Raw genomic sequence first — 21615 nt, 5'->3', positions numbered from 1 at the left:
TCACTGTCTCTTAATATGGTTGTATTGTAATTAAACAAGGCTACACAAGATTATATGAGTACAAATATAAAAGAAACAAACATTATCAACTCACCCTACCCTGAGCTACCATTGCTCAATCCTAACTCCTAACTCTTTTAATACTTTTAATTCTAAAATGTAAGTACATTTTATATCAGAAAATTACTTTTGATACTTTATACATATGACTTTTACCAAAGTAATACTTTAAAAAGTGATTCCAACTTCTACCAAAGTCATTTTCTGGTTAGGATGACTTTAGTATCCCTTTTAGATACTTTATACAATGCTGCCAACAGGTATCCATCAATATTTTGGCATCTGGCTTTACTGAAACCTCCCTCAGCACGAGTTGCAGTTTTCAATCACAATTCAGTTTCTGTTAGAACAAAACAGTAGATTTAATCACTGAGGGGTAGACAAACAGGTTTTGCAACATGATTCAACCGCTTGGTAAACCACAGTTCCCACAATGTCAAACTGAATCAACATCTCATTTAAAACTTGTTGACTAGAAGAGGAATCTAATATCATTCAAAATTTCAAACCGCTTTTGTGATAGAACTGTGATTAACTTGCACCAAGTCAATGCAAACAGACACAGAGAAAATGCACAGTCAAATCTTCATTTTTTTATTGTTTCAGATATCTTTATCATGACCATGCGAACCATGCACACTGTATACATAAATGATTTAATCACTTAAAAGGTTAATCTATCTGAGATTGAACATATGAATATGAGCAGATTATCACTTTGGTTATGTGCATCATTACTTTGCACTCACTTGCGCTTTCTAAACACAAAGATATCCAGCGAATTCTAATTAGTAAATATGATATATATGGCTACTACGGCTACTTTCTGTACACTGAGGAAGTTTTATGAAGCGATGCAATGAATCTGAGAAACATAAATCATATTTGACTCTGTATATACAAACATAAGTACAAACTATGGTGGAAATGATGCAAAATTCAAGTATTACAGATCACATATCACAATTTCTGTGCAAAACAAGAAAAGATAAGCATGATTCAGTCTCCCATAAGGCTTTTTAATGGAAGCTACATTCATTCATTGTCTACCGCTTTGTCCGTCCTCCACATGAGGGTCGCTGGAGCCAATCCCAGCGGACACAGGGTGAAAGGCGGGTTACATACTGCACAGGTCGCCAGTCCATCACAGGGTCAACACAAACAACCACTCACTCTCACATTCACAACTACGGGCAATTTAGAGTGTTCAATTGTCCTCTGCATGTTTTTGGACTGTGGGAGAACATGCAAACCCCATGCAGAAACCTGGGTCTTTTCTGCTGCAAGGCAACAGTGCTAGCCACTACACCAATGTGTGACCCTGGAAACTACATGCACCATGAAGAGAAGAAACTTACACATAATTAAAGCTACATGTGATAAAGAGAAACACAGTTCGGTAGATTGTTAAATGAACACCCTTATCTCAGTGCACTTATTCCCAGATATCTGTTGATATAAATCTAAGTTACTGTATGTCTCGTAGGATTACACATCCATTAGCACAGTGGCAATTAGTACAGAAAATGCTTTATACAACTTGCTGAGTTGCTGAGCTACTGTATTACTATTTACATAATTTAACTTACTTATTCAGTGGAATTATGGAAGAAAGGCTGACATGCCATATGAAAACTGCATATTTGCAAAGTCAAAGTCAGGGATTAGTCCAAAACAAACATGGAGTAATGTATTATCATTTAATTTATGTCTATGTCATGATTTATTTGAATATGCAATCACATTAATGATGCCAGCTTTGGACTCATCTCTCACACTCGAATACAGACTTTTGATTTAGAGCCATTCAATTTCAGCTGAGTCCTCAGCACATGCTTGAGTAACATTACATGGAAAGACAAGACTGTCATATAAATCAGATCAGGTCAGGTCACGCCTCCTCCGCTTCTTCACAGTGAAATGCATTAAAGACTTAAGAGCACGTGTGAAAAGGCAGCGCTACAAATGCAGTCATTGATGCTCTGAGCAGGCTTTATATGTTGAGAATCTGAAATGTGAGGCATCTGTGCATGGAGATTGAGATATGAAGATTCATACCATGTTCTCTAAACACTAATCCTCTAAATGTTTGTAATCAAACCCCTGATATGTGCACTTTTAGGATTATTTGATATATTCAGACAAACCCTTGCTTCTTCCATCACTTCACTCCACGTGTGTTAATCCTGCAAACTCAACATTCAATTGCAATGGTTATTTATGAGATTAAAATACTGCTGTTATATTGTTATTCGAAGTCGTAGTTTTATAGCTTTTTATTAGTCAAATCTATGGCTCTATTTCCATAAATGTGTGTCAACACAGGGGCACATGCTCAAAAATGTGACACCTGATGAGAGGATAAGCGACGGGAGGTGTGAGAGTGAGATTAAGTGGACTACTGGATGCTAAGTTTATTTGAGGATGAAGGGGATATTCCAATGTGCTTCGAGTCTGACATGGGACTAACCACACCCTCAATGAGGTTTTTGTTGCAGTCGCCTATGTTGCCTTCAGAGGACAGTTTCAGGTGTGAGACACTGCCTGTCAGGTCCATCAGATCTTCGAGAGCACGTGTGTTACTGAGGCCACCGTGCTGGAGTTCATTCACGGGTGAGAACTCTGGGATTGAAACCAACTCTTCCTTTGACGCCGGGCTGAAATTTGACCAGAAAAGGCACATGCTCAAAATATGCAGGACTTTTAATGTGGCGTTGTGAAATCTACACTATCCAGAACATAGACTATAAATAAAAATGGACAAAGTCTTCTGGTTAGCAGTTAGCCACCAGGGGAAGCCTACATCATTGATTCATAACATCTGTAATTATTTTCCGGTGGTTAATGGTCTTTAATCACTAATTTTAGCTCAAATTGTGAATCTTGATGCTTCACAATGGGAGTTTGTTTTGCAACAGGCAGACTATGTCCATTTTTATAAGGCCTAAATGTCCATGTACACTTAAAGACCCAGTGTGTACAGGTTAGTGACACCTAGTGGTAAAACTGCAAACTGTAACAGGATGTCAGACTGAGACTGAGAGGGGTGAAGTATTGTCAGTCTGTCAGTCTGTCTGTCTGTCTGTCTGTTTGTGCTTCCACACTTGCACTTGCCAAGATGACCAACAGAGGCCGCCAGAGGCTTGTTGCATGAATGTGGGGAAGTCTGCCATCTCTGATTGCCTTGTTTGTGTAGTTCTGCTTGAATATACAAAAAACACACACTCTGGCTGGTTTGATTAGTTTGAGCTGCTGTAGAAATATGGCAGTGAAAAATGGCCCCTTGACTCAAGCTTATTCTAAGGCCAAGACAACCAAACAAAAAGCAATTATACAAATACTAATGTCCGTTACTTCACTCGGTAAAACCTAATGTTCAAATAATGACGGATTAGCTCACCTGATCTCCATGGCCTGCACCTCGTCACATGTCCCCTTCACATCCAGTGGCGGTTGCCGTATTATTGGTGCCGACAGGTGTCCCACTGGCAGCGGTGTCATTGAGTGTCTAACAACCTCCACTCTGGAGCCTCCTTTATCATTTCTCTCCACCAGTGACACGTGCAGGCTTTGATGTTTGCGTCCCTCAGCAGTTAGACGACCACTTCCTTTACCTTTCACCGCTCCATTCATCATACCGCCCTGCGTTTGGTTGGCCCTGGCATCTGCCTTCAGCCTCGTTGGCTCTTCATTTATTTGGTTTGTGGCTTTGACGTGTTCTACGTGCTGCTTGTTTAAATTGATTTCCACTTCTCTTCCCTGGTGTTTGACAGCACGGGTCTTGCTCTCTTGGCTGTGCTGACTGGCAAACTCTTCAGTGGATTGTTTGGTGCCTGGCCTCTTCTCGGGAACACCGGGTGCTGCCATCACTTGATGAGTGCAGTTTTTGACTTGCACACTCTTCTGATTGTCAGTCTGTGCTGTTGCTACAATCGTTTCCTTCTTTATGACACCACCTTCCTTTATGTTGACCTGGACTGTGGCGACTGCCTCTTTAACCTGAAATGCAACTTTTTTGTAGGTTTGCTCATTCGCCTGAGCGACCTCTGTGGAGAATAAAAAAAGCACAGTGGGCTTCACTGTATTTGGACTGTCCAGTTAATATTAAAATGCTGACAGTGGCGGCAGAATTCACACGTCGCCAGTATTAGTGGACGCGCTGACATCGGTCAAAATGGATAGATTAACACAGGACAGTTCAAGTAAAGTGCTGGCTCACACTCAACAGCTCAATCCCACGCCGAGAGGTGAGAATAATTCTTCCAAGGGCATTTTCAAGAGCAGCTAATTTTACATTCAGTCTCCATGGTGCTGCTGCTCGACAGTAAAAGGTTCCTCATCAGCACCAAGAGTACAAGCCATGGCTGCTGCATCATATTCCACATGATAACAACCAAAGCACGGCCAAAAGCGCACACAGTACAACAATGCACAATTTTGCTTGACCAGCCTAAACTAATGTAGACTTGTACATTCTGAATAGCCAAAGCAAAAGAATAAGAATTAGAGTTTCTTTAAAGGTTGAAAAAAGGGGAACAAATCAGCCTGTAAGGAGCTTCAGCTAATAAAAAAAAAATGTAGAATGTGCTTATTAAACAGCAGCCACGTTGACAGGTCACAAGAAAATCGCTGGTGTCAACAATCAAATTAAGTTCGTTTGATCACTAACGCCTTTGCTTTCAATACATGTCAAAATGGCTGCAGTGCAAAGAGCGCATTCCGCTGCACATGCTCAAAACACATTCCCTGTTTGCATTTTTCCAGCTGTACGGCATAGACCAAGTCATGACGTGAGCATGAAAAGCAAGCAAAATCAAAGTAGCGGCAGCGGCAACTGGAGAACACACTAACCTGGTGGCGAGACCGACTTAGTCTCCGCCTCTTCCTCCTTCTGGTTCAGTGCATAACAGAGACAATGAGGTCAACATTTTGTGGTAATCAGGACACAAAACCAAACGTATCACCAGCAATATTATTTAATAAAGATTAGAACAACAGAAAGTTTTAATAAATTAAAGAAAAGGAATTGTAACCACAGGATCGGCAGGTGCTTAAAGGCAGCAGGTTTACTGTGCAAGAGCAGAAGGTGTCTCTTACAGTACCTTCAAGTCAGCTTCACCCTTCCTAGTTCTCTTCATGATCTCCTCAATTCTCTGCAAAAAATAAATAATATTTTTTATCAACAACTGTTTCCAAACTATTTCCACTACAATTAGTACTTTTAATCAGTTTAAAATAACCTTTTTTCTTAGTTGCCGCTTTTCCTCTTCTTGTTGCGCCTGCTGTTCTCTGTCTTGCCGCTGACGCTCGGCGTCCTCCTGAGCCTGGACTTTGGCTTTTTCTCTCTGTTGGGATTAAGATGAAAACGTCTTTCAGATTACAGAAACACTAAGTTAAAGCTGCAGTGTGTAGCGTCTGTATTATAATTCTACCTCTGTTTATTCTTCAGCACATACAGTTTAATAAATAAATAGAAATGATCTCTCACCCCTTGGTTCATTTGAATATGTCTCTCATTCTCCTCCTCTTCCTGCTTGTGTTTGTCTTCATGTTCTTTTGGCCTGGAGAGATCTTCCTCATGCTCCACCTTCTCCTTCACTTGTTGATTTTTCACTCCTTGCTGTAGCTGATCATGTGCAAGTTGCTTCTGTAGCTGCTCTTTCTTTAGTCTGGTTGCCAGGTAGAGTAGAGACACTCAGTAAACACATGATTCCCCCATTGTTTTCAATCCTGTCTTTAACTTCATGGTTTGTTCACTGAACTCACCTCTCTTCTTCCTCTTGTTCGCGTTTTTTGTCTTCCAGTTCTTTCTGAGCTCGAGCCTGACGTCTGCGCTCTGCCAGCAACCTGGTGGCCTCCTCTGCATTTGTTGTGCCAGCTGCCATTTTCCCTGTACACGGTGCTGAGTCTGTCACACATCACAAGACGGGTGTTAGAATCATCCATAGTAAAAACAAAATGTTGAGTGAGGAAACAAACACTCACCTCGTTTCTTGTCTCCATCCTGAGCAGCGCTCTGTGTCTTCTTCTCAGAAGAATCCACTTTGGGGGACACGTGGTCCTTTCTGTCCGGGGACTGATGGTTGTCAGGTGCGTTGGCGCTGAGGCACCTTTCAGGAGCTTCATCCTTGGATGATCTTATTTTAGCGATTTCACCATTGACCTGTGACGGTGGATTGGTGCTGTTGATGTTGGTATTCTTCTTCAGTGCGGGCTCAGCTGTCAACAGTTCACTGTGTTTTTCCACCTTCTTGTGTTCTGCATTCTTGTCCTCCGTTGACGTGTTTGGACGGTGTCTTGTCGGGGAGCAGTTGTACTGATGTGCGTTGTTAGTCGGAGACTGGCCACGCATCTTCGATGTCAGCCTGCACACAGATACAGATGTTTGGTTTTAAAAAATTACGTTTTGATGTCAAGCTAGAAAATAATGCTATTTGTTAGTTTTTGATGAGGTGCTTCGTGTATTTAAAAATGTTTTTTGTTTTTATAGTTTTTATTTTTTATATACACAGACACCATCCATGCCTCAGGATAGCTGTACACAGTACAGAAGCATCACAACTCACACAAGTAGACTATTTAATAGCTTTTTCTCCTGGCCCATCAGAACCCTGAACTCAAACAGTCATTAACAAATACAACAAAAAATTCTGATTTATTGATAAGTATAATTAGCATTCATGAGTAATACGTCCTGTGTATGTCACTTTACCCTATTTTTAAAGTACTTTATTGGCCATTTATTATTTTATTGTGTTGGGAAGTCCATTGTCTTGTACAATGACGATAGAGGCTTTCCATTTAATTATATTCTATGCTATTAATTATTAAATGTACTACAGTACAGATGCAAATTTTTTTTTTTATTTTATTTTTTTTTAAATAAACCACTATATTTTACCAGATGGAAGAAAAATAAATCCACCAAATACTCTCAAGGTTGGAATCTGACATAGACAAAAACCCATATGAGTCGACCTTTATTCCCAGCAGTCAGCCTCCACTAGCCGCCCTTTAAGTCAACAACAAACAAGTACTCTTACTTGGAGGTAGAGGGTGAAGCCAAGTGCTTGGTGACACTTGCAGGGGATTCCGATCTTCTCACAGGTGATGCGTAACCTGGTGATGCAGTTCTTCTCTCTCTGCGCAGCCGCTCTTTCTGTAAGCACAACAGCCAGTAAGATCTTGCAGCTTCTATCATTAATGTGTATATGAGTCCCAGGTATGTTAGTATACGTGGTGGGGACTGACCTTGGGTGTATTGGGAGTGGACTGAGAGCCTCCCTGAAGTCCAGCTCTGTTGTGATCTACAGGGTTCAGCGAGCTGCAGAAAGGGGATCTGTGAGGACTGCAGGGCGCTGCGTGATGAAAAACACCATGCTTATCAAACCAAATGATAGATGACGCAACATAACAAGTGACAGAGGGATAATAATACAGTATAGGTTAGGGGGCTGTGTGGACAGTGTGTGCTGCATTAAACTGAGGGTTACAGATGCATTTCTGCTGCATTTGATGCCTTAGATTTCAGGTTATAAATATTAAGGTTATAAACAGCCATTTTCTCAAAATTAAACAATTTCATGGCATCTTGTTATTGCTTCTTTTTGCAGCAGTAGATGAAATGCATTGTGAACTCGCAGTCAGCTCTGTCCTGCTTTCTGAAACAGACAAACCAAAGAAATGGAGGGAGACGTTTGTGTTGTGACACTGCAAAAAGGGAAAAGAGGTCAATGTTTTTACTTCATTAGATTATGTCCTGACTGATCAGGGAAGGATGTTGGAGCACATTTGTCTTTTTATGGTTCTGTTTTTGAAAGTAATCCCTGAATTTGTTTACAACTATGCACAGTATGATGCAAGTGTACACATGTCAGCATAGTGGCCGCTTTGAAACGTGTTTTCTCACCGAGTCACACCCAAACCAATGATGCCAAAAAGAAAACACACTGCACAATCACACACAGCAAAGGTCGTAAACATTAAAGCTGTTTTCCTGCGATCTATCCTAACTTCTCCATCTGTCACAATCTCTAAAGAGGTTGGGATCACGGTCTCTGCGTCTATTTTAGTGCACATTCTATTCTATTCTAGGTCATTTGTGATAGATTTCCCAAACCGTCGGCTTCTGGGATCAGGAGTAAACAGCACTTAGCTGCTTTCAGTTTGAAACGCTAATCCTAAACGACCCAAAACAGAAATAAAATCGATACTACTCACACATCTACTGTCTATGTTTCACTCTTCATTTGTAATTACTGAGAGGTTACCAAACTGGAACAATTAATCCACAGAGTTGACCTCTGGGGGGCAATTTAACAATAATAAAGTATGATTTGACTAAAACAAATATGATGAATGAATGAATACTAATGGATGGTGAGTTTAATGGAGAAAAAAATGTCTTTTCTTATTATCATGTGCACAGTCGTCCGTGTGAAACAAATACAAATAACATGAAAGTTCTGGCAGATGGATTAGTCAGGTGGTCATATTTTGTGTATTTGGAGCATTTAGAACACACACACACAACACATGAACAGCACAGCTGCACACCGTGCTCGAGTGGACATGAAGAGATACTTTAAAACGTCCAATGACTGAGCAGCTGGACATGTATCACAGAAAGAAAACTTTGACTTTGGTTTAAAGGTACAGTGTGCAAAAGTTGCATGTTGAATATCCATCACTTCATCCTTACCTTCTAAGTAGGGTTGCACTATATTGGACTTTTGATTAACATGATAATTTGCTGACTCATCCCGGAGCAGATGTAGATATACATTTTCTCCATTGACAAAAATAAATAAACATTAAAAAAATAATAGTTGTAGAATCAAACGTTTTAATATATTTAGCTCCTGATCATTTTTCTCTTTATTTTCATTTTCAGCCAAATTGAAATGTTCTCACATGCATTTCACACACTGCACCTGTAAGGTGAAGTTCCAGCCCACGCAAACCAACACAAACATGCTAACTATTGGATGAACGTGGGTGGTAGACACTTGGGAGGGGCAAGGGGGGAGGGGGGGGGGGCTTAACTTTACCAGATTCGCTGACAGCAGGAAGGGGGGAGGCAATGCCATGGAAAAAGGCGGAGGCAGCAGAGAAAGGGAGTGGGGCATTCTCACTGTCACCTATAGGCAGCAGGCGGAGCAGAGCAGAGCAGAAACATGAGCATTATGAACAGTTTAAATGAGCAAGTCTTCATCCAGCTGTAGAAACCTGGATGGAGGTTAAAACACCAGTGAGGATGTCGTGGTGTGTCGGATTCAAAGATACAACGTGTAGTATAAGTGATCCAATGTGGCCGTGTCAAGACTGGTATATTTTGAAAATCAACATATTGTAGTTTAGTTCTACGTGGACATCAGCACAGGCGCGTCACTCCATCCTGTCTCTGTTGGACACCAGAAACACGTGTATACTTCAGCAGCAGCCTCTGTCTTCCATGTGTTTCCCAAAAAAAACAATCTCTGTTTGCTTCTCAGTTCTTACCTGCGCCAGTCGGGCAGCCCTTGTTCCAGCGCTTGGTCCTCTGCTCTAGCAGAAGATTCCGCTCAAGAGAGCGTTTCATCAAGGCCTCCAATCGCTCCTGAAGGCAACAGAAAAAGAACACAGGCCTTTATTTGAACCCTGTCACGTTACTGGGATTTGGAGGTATTGCAAATGGGCGTAAATCCATTTTTTGGACAGGAATATTGAAATATGTCAAATAGCATATGACATCATCATACTTCAATGTTTACTTCAATGTTGTGCTGGTATAATATCACAATTTAAAACCTGAAAAGTATGTAAACATTGTGCATTAAAACAGATATCTCCATAAATGTCCTCCAGAACTTCCAGTGTGTGAACATCTGAAACCAACACAGAAAACTGAGGTCATCATCACAAACAAACAAACACTTAGATTCAGCTGACCCTCTCCTCCTCCAGCTGCTGCCTCCTCTTCTCCTCCACTGCAGCTCTGCGTAGCTCCTCTTTCTGCCTCTGCTCCTCCAGGCGCCTCCAGCGTTCCTCCACTGTGCGCTCGTACTGCAGCCGAGCTCGGCGCTCCTTCTCCCTGATCAGCTGGTCTCTGGCCGCTAAAGTGGATCAGCAGGGTTTGACACTTTAATTTCAGTGTTTTTCTAAAAGTGATTTATAACGTGTGTATGTGTTGCAGTGAATTTGATTGTCAGCCCACCATGAAAATGCAAGAGCTATGAGTGTGAGACCTACTTTTACTGAGGTCTATTATTCTCTGACGTGACAATGCTCATCACATCAGGAATGCAGTGAACTTAAGAAATCTATTGGCTGAAAACACTCCACATCCACAGCCAATTACACTGTGGAGGGGAAACTGCACAGGAACACAAACCCACAGGCTTTTGTGAGTGTCTCACATTGTAAAATCAACCTCAACAGGAAACCAGGACATCACCTACCCAGGCTTCTCTCCCTCTCCTCACGTCGCTCTTTGGCTAATCGCATCCTGTCGTCCGTCTTCATGTAGCCTTCCACGACTGGAAGATGAATGAAGTGACCAAACAAAAGCGCAGTGACAATTCACCCACGTTAAAGTGAATGAGAAATGCAGTGCAATAGAAGTCAACAGCATGACTTACTTTGTTTACCTGCATGGTTTGCTGCCAAGTGTGACGGAGATGCGTGTCCGTTTATGTGCGGCTTTTTCTCGGTGTTGGATGGAGCTGGCATCACCAAGACAGAAAGGCAGAGAGAGAAAGAAAGAGAGAGCACTCTTGAGTCACAGTGTCCAGCTGCAGTGCTGCCTTATTGCCACCAGAGAGAGACATTACACCAGATCTGTGCTGAGTGAATTACATTGCAAAATCCTCCAAATGTCTCCATGCCAAGAGTAAACTGCAGCAATACACAGGGGAGGGGTGAAAACTGTCCTTGATGTGATGGTCAGTCTGAATATGTACAAACCTAAAAGCTATTGTTACGTTACCTGTGAGGATTCCATGTAAAAAAATAACTGCACAGTAAATGATTTCCATGCAGATGAAATCAGAAAAAGTGTGAGCAGAGTGACATCACTCACTAGTTTTTCCAGTTCGGGCCGGAGAGCAGTGACCGTTTGTCGGAGAATTCTTTTCAGGAAGTAGAGTGATGGATGGTGGTGCCATTTTTTCACCTAGCACACACACACAAACATTAAGTAACACACAATCAGAGTAAATATTTATAATTTGACTGTTCTTTTAATGCAGTAATCAGATATAGTCAAGCAAATATTGACTACAAGCAAATACCATATATTAATGTCTACACCTTAAAGAGTGTTTACTTGACACAACTAGAAACTACTCAACAGCTTGTCGAGTGATTTTCCTTTTATTATTGTGTACTGAAACCTGGCAGACTGTTGTTTTATTTCACTTTGACCTGAACTTTCATGCTCAACTGACTGAACTAAGCATATTGCTGTTTTCATCCATCATGTTTAACTTGTCACAAGCATCATTTTCCATGTATTGATCTTTTCACTGGCCACATGGGTAGTCTACCGCTACCTCTAATGATCTAATGAGTGTATTTACAAAAGCTTTTATGGCTTTGAGGGCAATCACTCATTACTCCAATGTCTCATTCTCCAATCTCACTTTTGTCTGGGTTTGGAGGGAGAAAGCAAAACAATAGTTAAGTGTCCATCCTCACCTGAGGAGTAAATGACCAACTCAGAGTCTTTAAACAATGGTTAGATGCGTTTAATCTGCCCTACATGTGTCATCATCAGACCAGTCTCTCTTTCTCCGCACATTTGAACCCTTTCTGATTTAGTCGTGTCATCACTAGGAAAACTGGCAACACACAGTGGGATTTTACTTTACAATGACCCTCAACCTAGGGCACACAGTCTATGTAAGGCCACACAAGATCACAATGACAGGGAGAGAAGGCAACCCCAGTGTTTACTGACTTTCTCCCGGAATACAAACCTTTATCCTTCTAAATTCAATGTATTTATTTATTTTAAATAAATGTCTTTCTGTGTCTTTGATCATGCACATTACAGTCTATAGTCCAGGGCCCATATTATCTGCACAAAGTGGAGCCGGATCTCGCGGCACCCTGCACAAAAAGCAGTGCGTCATTCATGGGTCTGCTCCAACCACGGCTCAAACACAACAATTACAATGAGCTGGTGCCGAACTGAGCTTACCTGCAAGTGCAGTGGATGGTGACACTGTTTTCGCCATGATGGCTGTCACCAGCAGAAAACAGCAGAATGAGAGGCGGAGGAGGAGAGGGAGGAGAGGGACGCGCAGTCACCAGAAAGGCTCTGCGCTGTGGTGATGATGCCAATGCAGCACAAGTGTCTTGTTTCTCTCATCAGCAGCAGCAGCAGCAGGAGCAACAGCAGGAGCAGCAGGAGAACGACAAAACAGACAGACAGTCGGCTGATACCAGCTGTAGATGATGGACAGGATGAACGTGTGTGTGTGTGTGAGAGAGAGAGAGCGAGAGCGAGAGCGGAGGACTAGAACGGGGAGGATGATGATGGTGCGCACACACTCCAGTTTACTACACAGTGTGTCGCAGCGTAAAGTCCGCCCCAAAACAAAGGCTGTTCTCTCAATGGAGGAGATTTCCTCTCAAATACAATGAAGCAATGACCGTCAAGCAAAACAAACATATTGTTAAACATATATGAAAAATATATGTTAATTTAGTTTGATTTCGTCTTTTCTGGTCTGCTTATTTTATTTTATTAATTTTGTTAAATTGTATATATATATATATATATATATATATATATATATAAACAACATATTTATTTTTTTATTTTATTTTATTTTATTTATGTAGACGTGGTGTGGCAGCTATGTGGCAGCAGCCGTAATTCCTTCCCTTTTTGACACCAGAGAAGAAGAGCGAGCGGAACCGGAAGTGCGTAACCTGTCAGAAGGACGGACGGAAAGGGGCCGTGTGTGTGTGTGTGTACTGTGGTTAGCTAGTGCAGGAAAGATGCTGTCCAATATCTCTAATGTCCTCAGAGCCTGCGCTACCAGAAATGTAAGTACTAATGTAAATAATGCACATGGAAAGTATGGTCTGCCATTGCTGTACATCGAGTTTAAAGTGTCCTTGTGAAAATCGTTAGTGTTTACTCAGATACAGGAGTGTCGCCGCTGTTCTGACCTTGCGAGGCCGAGTGATAGCTTGTTTGGCTAACCTACAGCGAAAACTCTGTATTTAAGACTTTATGACATATTAATTCTGTTGGTTAGTAAAGGTCCAGCTTTTGTTAATGTACTTTAAATTTTATACACATTGTGGACCCAGGAGTGGTGTTTTAAGTGTAATAGTTACGACACGACATGTTAGTAACCTGTTCAGCTCATTATGTGAAGTGATGAGGGAAACATTTCATGTGCTACTAACTGGTTATAGTTGTCAGGTTGTATTGTTGATGCTCATTAATGTTTTGATTTTATTCCTAATGTATATGTAGCATACAGAAACCAAAATAACAACTGTTCAATTCTAAATAATTCCTAATGTGTCAGTAGCATACAGAATCCAAAATAACAACTGTTCAATTTTAAAAACAATGCCTTCAAATGTCTTGTCAGACCTAATGATTATACTTATGTATTGAGTATGTGATTATTGATTCAAACACTTGATTTGCTAAATAGATAATAGCAGATGTGAGGGTTTTTCTCATACTGTTTTTTTTTTCCCCCCACTCATTTCCTCCTCGTCAGGGAGCTGCATTGGTCATGTCGGCGCGCACATATGCCGACTTCACCACCCAGGCTTCCTTTGAAGTAAAGGTGAGGCTTCAAACATGAATTTATTCATTCATCTTCTACTGTACTGTACCATTGCTCTTGTACCGCAATTTAACAGTACCGAAAATTGGAGTGTTGGGGCTGCTTGTTTTGGTACTATTCCTAATAGAAATGCAAAAAATGAGTCCCGTACTGAACCAAATTGTCCACACACTGGAAACCAAATATCCATCCACTCTCACTCTTGTGTCAATTTGTTAAATTTGCCTAATACCCAAATCTGCCAGTTTTTGGACTGTGTGAGAATCCGGAGAAAACACACATGCACAGACTCAAAGCAAACTCCATGCAAAAAGGCCCTTGTCTTATTTTGTCCCCAACTGGTCAATGCACACATGTTAGTTTGTGTGTAAAACTGGACTCTCCCTTCTGTCTAGAAATGTGACGTCTTCAAGCTGGAAGAGGCTCCAGCAACTGAGGTGGTCATGACCCGTGACGAAGGTCTGCAGTATTACCGCGTCATGCAGACAGTGAGGCGTATGGAGCTGAAAGCAGATCAGCTTTACAAGCAGAAGATCATCAGAGGATTCTGCCATCTCTATGACGGCCAGGTGGAGTGATATATGATTTTAATCTATGTTACAAAATGTATCAATTAAAGCTTTTAATCTATCATGATCCAACAAGAATAATGAAATTGAAACAGATGCACACACGAGTATGATTAAAGACAAAGATACATTTTGTTGGATTCAAGAATTTCTTTGTCTTTTTTTTTTATTGTCATTATGAGGACATAATGAAATTTTTGCAGAGACTCCCGGCTTGAGGTACACAATAAAATAGCAAAAATAACCAAAGACTTAACACTTAAATAAGACATAACGAAAGGCTTAACCCTTAAATAAGACACAACAAAAGACTTGAGCAGGGGGGTGTGTGTGGCTGCTTGTGTTGTGTGTGTGTGTTGGGGGGGGGTGGGGGGGGGGTGTAGAGAATGTTTGCTCACAGACAACATGTCAAGCTTTTTGTCTTCTTCTCGTAGGAAGCCTGTGCTGTTGGTATTGAAGCATCAATTAACTTGTCTGACCACCTGATCACTGCATACCGTGCCCACGGCTACACATACACCAGAGGAGGGACCGTGAAGGAGATCATGGCTGAACTCACTGGTCAGTCTGCAATGCTAGGACAACTTACATTTTAATTAAATGGAGAATTTTAACCCACAGCACAATTTTTTTTTCATCTGTGTGTGTGTGTGTGTCCCCATACAGGCAGAAGAGGAGGTATTGCAAAGGGCAAAGGAGGCTCCATGCACATGTACACTAAACACTTCTATGGAGGAAATGGAATTGTTGGAGCTCAGGTATATCTCCTAATTCTTTTTTCAAATGCTTGTTCTTTATTCTTAGACCCTAAAATGCTGACTCACATGTTACATATTTAGTGTCAACATAAAACTGCATGTACCAGTATGTTGTCGTTGATGTAATAGTGAACATGGGTGAAATAAGTGGACCTAATGTGATCATTAACTATTCAGTCATGAAAAAGTGATTTATTTACAGTGAATATATTGTCAGGTTATGATGCTATATGATGGTATTGTGTTAAAACCCTTCTCTTATAATATTGTTTTATGAATTTCATGTTGAACATGTCAGAGATCAACTGTTGTCTGATAAACCCACTGAAAACTGAAGTACTGTAAAAGTTGCAACTTAAAATTAAATGTAACCTAACTTTAGCTGTATGTTGATTTTCCTCAGGTTCCCCTTGGTGCTGGTGTGGCTCTTGCCTGTAAATATCAGGGCAAAAATGAATTGTGTGTCTGCCTCTATGGTGATGGTGCTGCAAACCAGGTATAGGACATAAATCATTGTGGTATCTGTACAAATACAGTACATTTGACCCATCAGCTATGTAGTTGTTTCTGCTTTTGAGTTGGAGCTTGTCCTCATCTTGTAGACAGCCTGTACATGCATGCCCTATTCAAGTTGAGTGCAGGGACATTAAGTCTTGCCTTAAGAAGGGAGACATAACGCCAAATAAGGTGTTCTCTAACCTCTCTATATTACAGATTTTAAGACTTTGCTTTGTATGTCAAACATGCTACAAAACCTCTTCTGTGTACACAGGGTCAGATCTTTGAAACCTACAATATGGCAGCACTTTGGAAGTTGCCTGTCATCTTCGTCTGTGAGAACAACAGGTATGGTATGGGAACATCAGTGGAGCGAGCTGCAGCCAGCACAGACTACTACAAAAGAGGAGAGTTCATCCCTGGTCTCCGGGTAACGTTTCTACTCCATTATTTGATGAACTTGATATATAGAATCATTTATATCTCATCATTAGCACAGACAAGAGACTGTTCAACCCACTTCCCTTTGTCTTCATAAGTTACTGTATTGAGACTAGGACCAGTTATCACTGCTGTTTTCCTGAATCGGTTCAAATCCGATTCACAGTGCCCTGATTAGTTTCAATTCAATTAATTCAAAATCAATTAATGTATAGACATTTCAGTTTCCATACTAATTTTGGTTAGATATGATTGAGATTTTCACAAAAGATTTGGATCGCCCTAAACTGGTGCATCATTAAAAATATTAATAATTACATTAAGAATGACCCCATTGATGCATTTTTTAGAAATCTAAAAAATATAAAAATCTATATAAATTAGGAATAAAATATTTAGAAGACTGGTTTTCTTCAATTATATCTACAACACATTAAAGTGTGTAAAAAGTGAATGGGGTTATAATTGGTGAAGTCACTGCAGTACAGTTGCCTAAACTTGTGAGTTTAAGTTTTGTCAGTCTTTCAGTTTTCATTTTCTGTCCACTTGAATATTGTAATATGAAAACATTATTTAAATGTTGTTGTTTTTTCTGTTTGATTTGTTTGTCCAGGTGGATGGCATGGATGTGCTGTGTGTTCGGGAAGCTACCAGGTTTGCCGCTGATCACTGCAGATCTGGAAAGGTGAGTTAAAATAGTGAGTATCATTAATCAGGAAATGTGACTTTTTTTTAACTTGAATATATCTGACCTACATTTCTCCAGGGTCCTATTATTATGGAGCTTCAGACTTACCGCTATCATGGACACAGTATGAGTGATCCCGGTGTCAGGTAAGTGGTCACTGTTAGTAGAGTTTTGGTATTCTCCTTCCTGCTGAAGTGTCCTTGACCACAGCTTAGAGATGGACTGAGTACAGTTATTTTTATTGGCTAAAGCAGATTAACTTCATACTGAATTGATTTCTCGGAGTTTGTAAAGAGTTATTTTCCAAATTACATTTTGGCATTAAGATAATTATTTTAGTTTTGTAAATCACCTTTAACGGTTAGTAAAACAGGCAAGATTTTCTAATACTTTTATTTCATAACGATCCTTTTTGTGCATTCCTACACTTTCCTTTCACAAATCTCTTCCACGTCAGCTACCGAACTCGTGAGGAGATCCAGGAAGTCCGCAGCAAGAGTGACCCCATCTCCTTGCTGAAGGATCGCATGCTCAGCAACAACATGGCCAGTGTGGAGGAGCTCAAGGTAGGAAATATTTACTTTATAAACCTATCCGAAAAAATAATCAACCCTGAGATCTTGAAATACATTAATAACCTAACACACCTAAAATATAAACAGTGTTATCCATAGGTTTTTAAAATGAAATTGTGAAACTCAAATTCAAATTTCTGACGTCGTAGTGGATAGAAATAAATGAACATGTCTGCATAAATAAGAGAATTGTGAGCTGTTATGCTGGAATAGATTGATTAGAAAGATAGATTTTTATATTTAATAAATCCAACTTCATTAAAATCTATGGTTTTCGACTTCATTAACACCACAATGGAACTGTGTAATTCCTTATCCAAGACAGTGAAGAGAATCACATTCACTTGGTGTCATTTGGTATTTGTTTTTCACACAGGAGTCTCTGTTATGACACAACACTGACTCTCAGGGAAAATGGCCTGTGTCTTACCAGCGTCCTGCTACTGCTGTGTCTACTGCCATTCTTTTTTTTCAACAAGGAATGGCTAGGGACATGAAAGTTGTTTTCTCATTAAGTTTAGAGGAATGAGATCTTAAATTGTATGTGCTCACACAAGTGTTATAGTGATAATTGATATCAGGAATACTGATAAATATGCTGATAAAATATCATAAAGTCTGTTTCCAAAAGCAAGCTAATAATTGTACTTGTTCTAATGTAACAGTTTTGAACCATCCTGATTGCATGAATGTCGTGTTCACATCAGACGGTAAATGAATATACTTCTCTGTCTTGCCTGTGTTTGGTCTGTAGGAGATTGATATTGCGGTGAGGAAGGAAATTGAAGACGCTGCTCAGTATGCCACCACAGATCCTGAACCCCCGTTGGAAGACTTGTGCAACCACATCTATCACAACGATCAACCAATGGAAGTGCGTGGCACGAACCCGTGGGCCAAGCTGAAGTCTGTTAGCTAAAGTTTTGCCCGCCCTTTCTTTTAATCACCTCTTCCTCCCTGTAATATATGGACACCCCTACATGTCATCGATATACGCACATCAATAAATGAACCATGTGGTGCCTCGGACCCAGAGCTTAATGCATCAACAAGCAATTCAGTTTCAACAGCAGGGGCCATATTCACACAGATGTTCTGTGAGTTCAACAAACAGAGATGGGACATCATTTAAAGTGCTGCTTTACTCATCAGTCCTTTTGTGTTTTGACCATCTCATGAAAGTCTCTCCTATTTATTTATTTTTCACAAAAGCATTAGAGACACTGGTGGGTTATTTGAAATCATCCTACAAGTACATTCATTTTGAGGTTAGCACAAGAAATTCCCAGAGCTACTGTATTTTAACACATAACGGAGATTATTAGGCACTTTTATTTTTTAAACTACAAACATTTTTGTAAATCTGGCCTCAAGTGAATATATTGAGCTTATTCTAAAATTGCTTGTGTGATGTATATCTCAGCTGTTTCTGAGGTGTTTATTAAGCAAATGGTTACGGTTACCGTTACGGTTCATCTCAAGACGAGTCAAACCTGATTTATACTTTGTTGCACACTTAAATGTGACTTTTTAATCCTCCTCTCAGTAAGCGTAGACTCTTCCTCCTCAATTAGATCAAATCAAATCCTTTAATCCATTATCAAAAAAGGGAAAGTAGCAGAGATATGGATAAAAGTAAACAAGCTTGGTTTATTGATACGACAACAAGTGAAATGTTTAGTCATAGCATAAATTGAGTTTTGTTGAGTGACGTAGTATAAGTCAGGCCTCCGTATTATGTAAAGTACTTTGTTGTCTCTAGTGTACATGATGCGTAATAATTTGATTAAACAATACACCATAAACGGGAGCACGGTAAAGACTGCTGTCATCACTCATTGTCCATGTGAATGATGAAACATTTGAATTGATCATGCCAAACCTAACAAACAAACACGTGCCTGGCAGATCTCGTGCTGTTCAAGGATGAATGTGCCGTCTTATGTTTGTGTCGCACTCCAAAATGAGCTGGTGATTCTGTGCATCATCAACGTCACATGTGACGGATGTTCAGTGTGTTTACATTCACTGGGTTAAGTTGTAGATATACACGTGTTGTTCCACATACAATCAACACAATCTTAATCCGTGCTGAATGTAAACACTGTGACTTCTTGTCTGAATTCTTCAGCTAAACTAAAATACTCCAAATGTTCCTAATCTGGGAGAGATTTCATCAGTACCTTATGTGTCACTTGTATGTTTTCCCCAGAAGGTGTTTTGTGCTGAGACACATCATTGGCTTAAATGTACAGGAATATATGGATTCCAGTTTGTTTTCTGTCCTGGAACAGATTATCGTGACAAATACTGGGAATGGTCTCTTCTGGAAAACAGACTGAAACTCAGACTGTCCTGTATTTGTTGTAAACTGTTACATTGAGGGTGAGAGATGGCTCAAGGAAACACTGGTTTTATGTGCGAGCCAATAATAAAAAAGACTGTAAAGTACATTTGTGTTTGTAACTTCCTCTTTGTCTCTGTAAATTCACAGATTACTTTGGTGAATACTCTGCTCGTTACATCATTTTTAGATCTCTGCTAAACTGGCTGGAAGGGCAATACTCTGTTATACTGGCAGCATGTGAATGGTATGAGAAAAACACAGCATATAATATTGATGTGGTTGTTGGCATCCTCTCTCTGATACAGTATATGGACAGGGGGAGTTAATAAATACAGAAATAATTTACATTAACATTTATTTATTCTTTTGTTTTAGCATTTCCACATTTACTTATTTCTATCAGATCTGCAGCTCAATCTAAAGCAGGTTTGGTTACAGGTGTGTGAGGAGCTCTTCTGCCCAGCAGAGAATATTTAAAAAGTGGGAAAAACAGACGCATAAATGAATATACTTAATATAAAAACTACAAAATATGAAATAATATAAGAGATGAGTACATACCTGCAACTGTAAAATGTGCAAATAATTCTAATCTTGGTAAATTGGACTGGTCCTCTCTTTCATGTGAAGACATTGCTTCCTACTGTAAATATACTGATCAGTTATTGAGCAATATATGTCTCTCTAGAGAGGCACTTGTATGTAAAAACAGTAATTGTGCAAATACCAAACATAAGACAGATATTTCTGCAATGTATACTGATATTGTCTCAGCTTTACTTGAAGCTAGTACATCTTAAACATCTTAAATTTGCTAGCTCAAGGTTATGTACACTTCTTGCCTTATGCTTCAATGCCCTCATAGTCCATGGCTTCCTTCCAGGCTCTATGATGACAGTGCAGCTGGTTCCTGTGGTTAAGGATAAAGCAGGAAAAGTGGGTTCCTCAGAAAACTATAGGCCCATTGCTCTAGCTAATATATTGTCCAAAGTTGTTGAACAAATTCTCCTGGAGAGGATTAAAGAACTAATCATCTCTACAGATAATCAATTTGGGTTTAAACCTAGACATGGTACAGATATGTGTGTATATGTGCTAAAGGAACTGCTGAGCGACTATAAGAGAAAAAACTCATCTGTTTTTATTTGTTTCTTAGACGCCTCAAAGGCATTTGATAGGGTGAATCATGAGAAATGATTTAAAAAATTGGGTGCAGTAGGTGTCCCTAAGTATATAGTCAGAATCCTGCCCAACAGACCATGCAAGTTAAATGGGACAACTGCTTATCTGCTCCCTTTCATATCAGTAACGGCGTAAGACAAGGGAGCATCTTATCTCCTATTTTGTTTAATTTCTACATGAATGATTTATCAAATCATCTAAGCTCATGTAAAACAGGCTGTATGGTCGGCAGTACAGCCAAGCTAATATCTAACACTTAAGTCCTAATACTTAAACGTTAGTGTCTCCACTACTCGCGGGGGGTGCTGTGCCAGTCTCAGCTGACATAGGGCCACATAGAGACTAACAACTATTTACTCTCACTCTCCACCTATACTATATATTTAAAGAATATAAAGTGGAAACGTCTGTGTTACAGCGTTAATGCACATTATTCAACACCATTTCCATGTTGACCTCCTATAGGAATGTTTACTTTGCTTTTGAGTGAAAATAAAAAATAAAATCGTCAATTATTCTTTCAAACAACAATTAATTTCCTAAACCGTGTTGAGTGTTGTTGAAATGTCAGAAATGGGAAATAATAATAATAATAACACATGCACTGATTGCACTAGTACAGGGATACCCAACTTGAGCTACACAAAGTGATGTACGGGGTACGAGAAGACAAAAATGTACATTTTGAAAGTGGCATA

The 21615-nt window shown here is 39.9% G+C and overlaps 2 protein-coding genes across 2 annotated transcripts; one reads left to right on the top strand and one right to left on the bottom strand.

The window, feature by feature from the left end:
• Positions 1 to 638: 638 nt before the first annotated feature.
• Positions 639 to 12584, bottom strand: map7d2a (MAP7 domain containing 2a). Its single transcript, XM_058627848.1, has 17 exons — positions 12242 to 12584; positions 11120 to 11212; positions 10680 to 10763; positions 10500 to 10577; positions 9991 to 10154; positions 9562 to 9658; positions 9111 to 9200; positions 7312 to 7418; positions 7104 to 7219; positions 6046 to 6425; positions 5827 to 5968; positions 5549 to 5729; positions 5301 to 5405; positions 5163 to 5213; positions 4912 to 4951; positions 3461 to 4106; positions 639 to 2717 (listed from the first exon to the last, which is right to left on the bottom strand). The coding sequence occupies exons 1-17, from the start codon at positions 12276 to 12278 to the stop codon at positions 2459 to 2461; spliced, it is 2670 nt and encodes an 889-aa protein (XP_058483831.1). The 5' UTR covers positions 12279 to 12584; the 3' UTR covers positions 639 to 2458.
• Positions 12585 to 12938: 354 nt separating this feature from the next.
• Positions 12939 to 19841, top strand: LOC131458823 (pyruvate dehydrogenase E1 component subunit alpha, mitochondrial-like). Its single transcript, XM_058628113.1, has 11 exons — positions 12939 to 13095; positions 13791 to 13859; positions 14255 to 14428; positions 14863 to 14989; positions 15095 to 15186; positions 15590 to 15682; positions 15959 to 16114; positions 16739 to 16810; positions 16892 to 16959; positions 17271 to 17379; positions 18143 to 19841. Exons 1-11 carry the CDS (start codon positions 13048 to 13050, stop codon positions 18305 to 18307), a joined length of 1173 nt encoding a protein of 390 aa, XP_058484096.1. The 5' UTR covers positions 12939 to 13047; the 3' UTR covers positions 18308 to 19841.
• Positions 19842 to 21615: the final 1774 nt, after the last annotated feature.

The sequence above is a fragment of the Solea solea genome, chromosome 4 (genome assembly GCF_958295425.1).
Source record: "Solea solea chromosome 4, fSolSol10.1, whole genome shotgun sequence".
NCBI classification, from domain to species: Eukaryota; Metazoa; Chordata; class Actinopteri; order Pleuronectiformes; family Soleidae; genus Solea; species Solea solea.
This window is presented reverse-complemented; position numbering and strand designations above follow the sequence as displayed.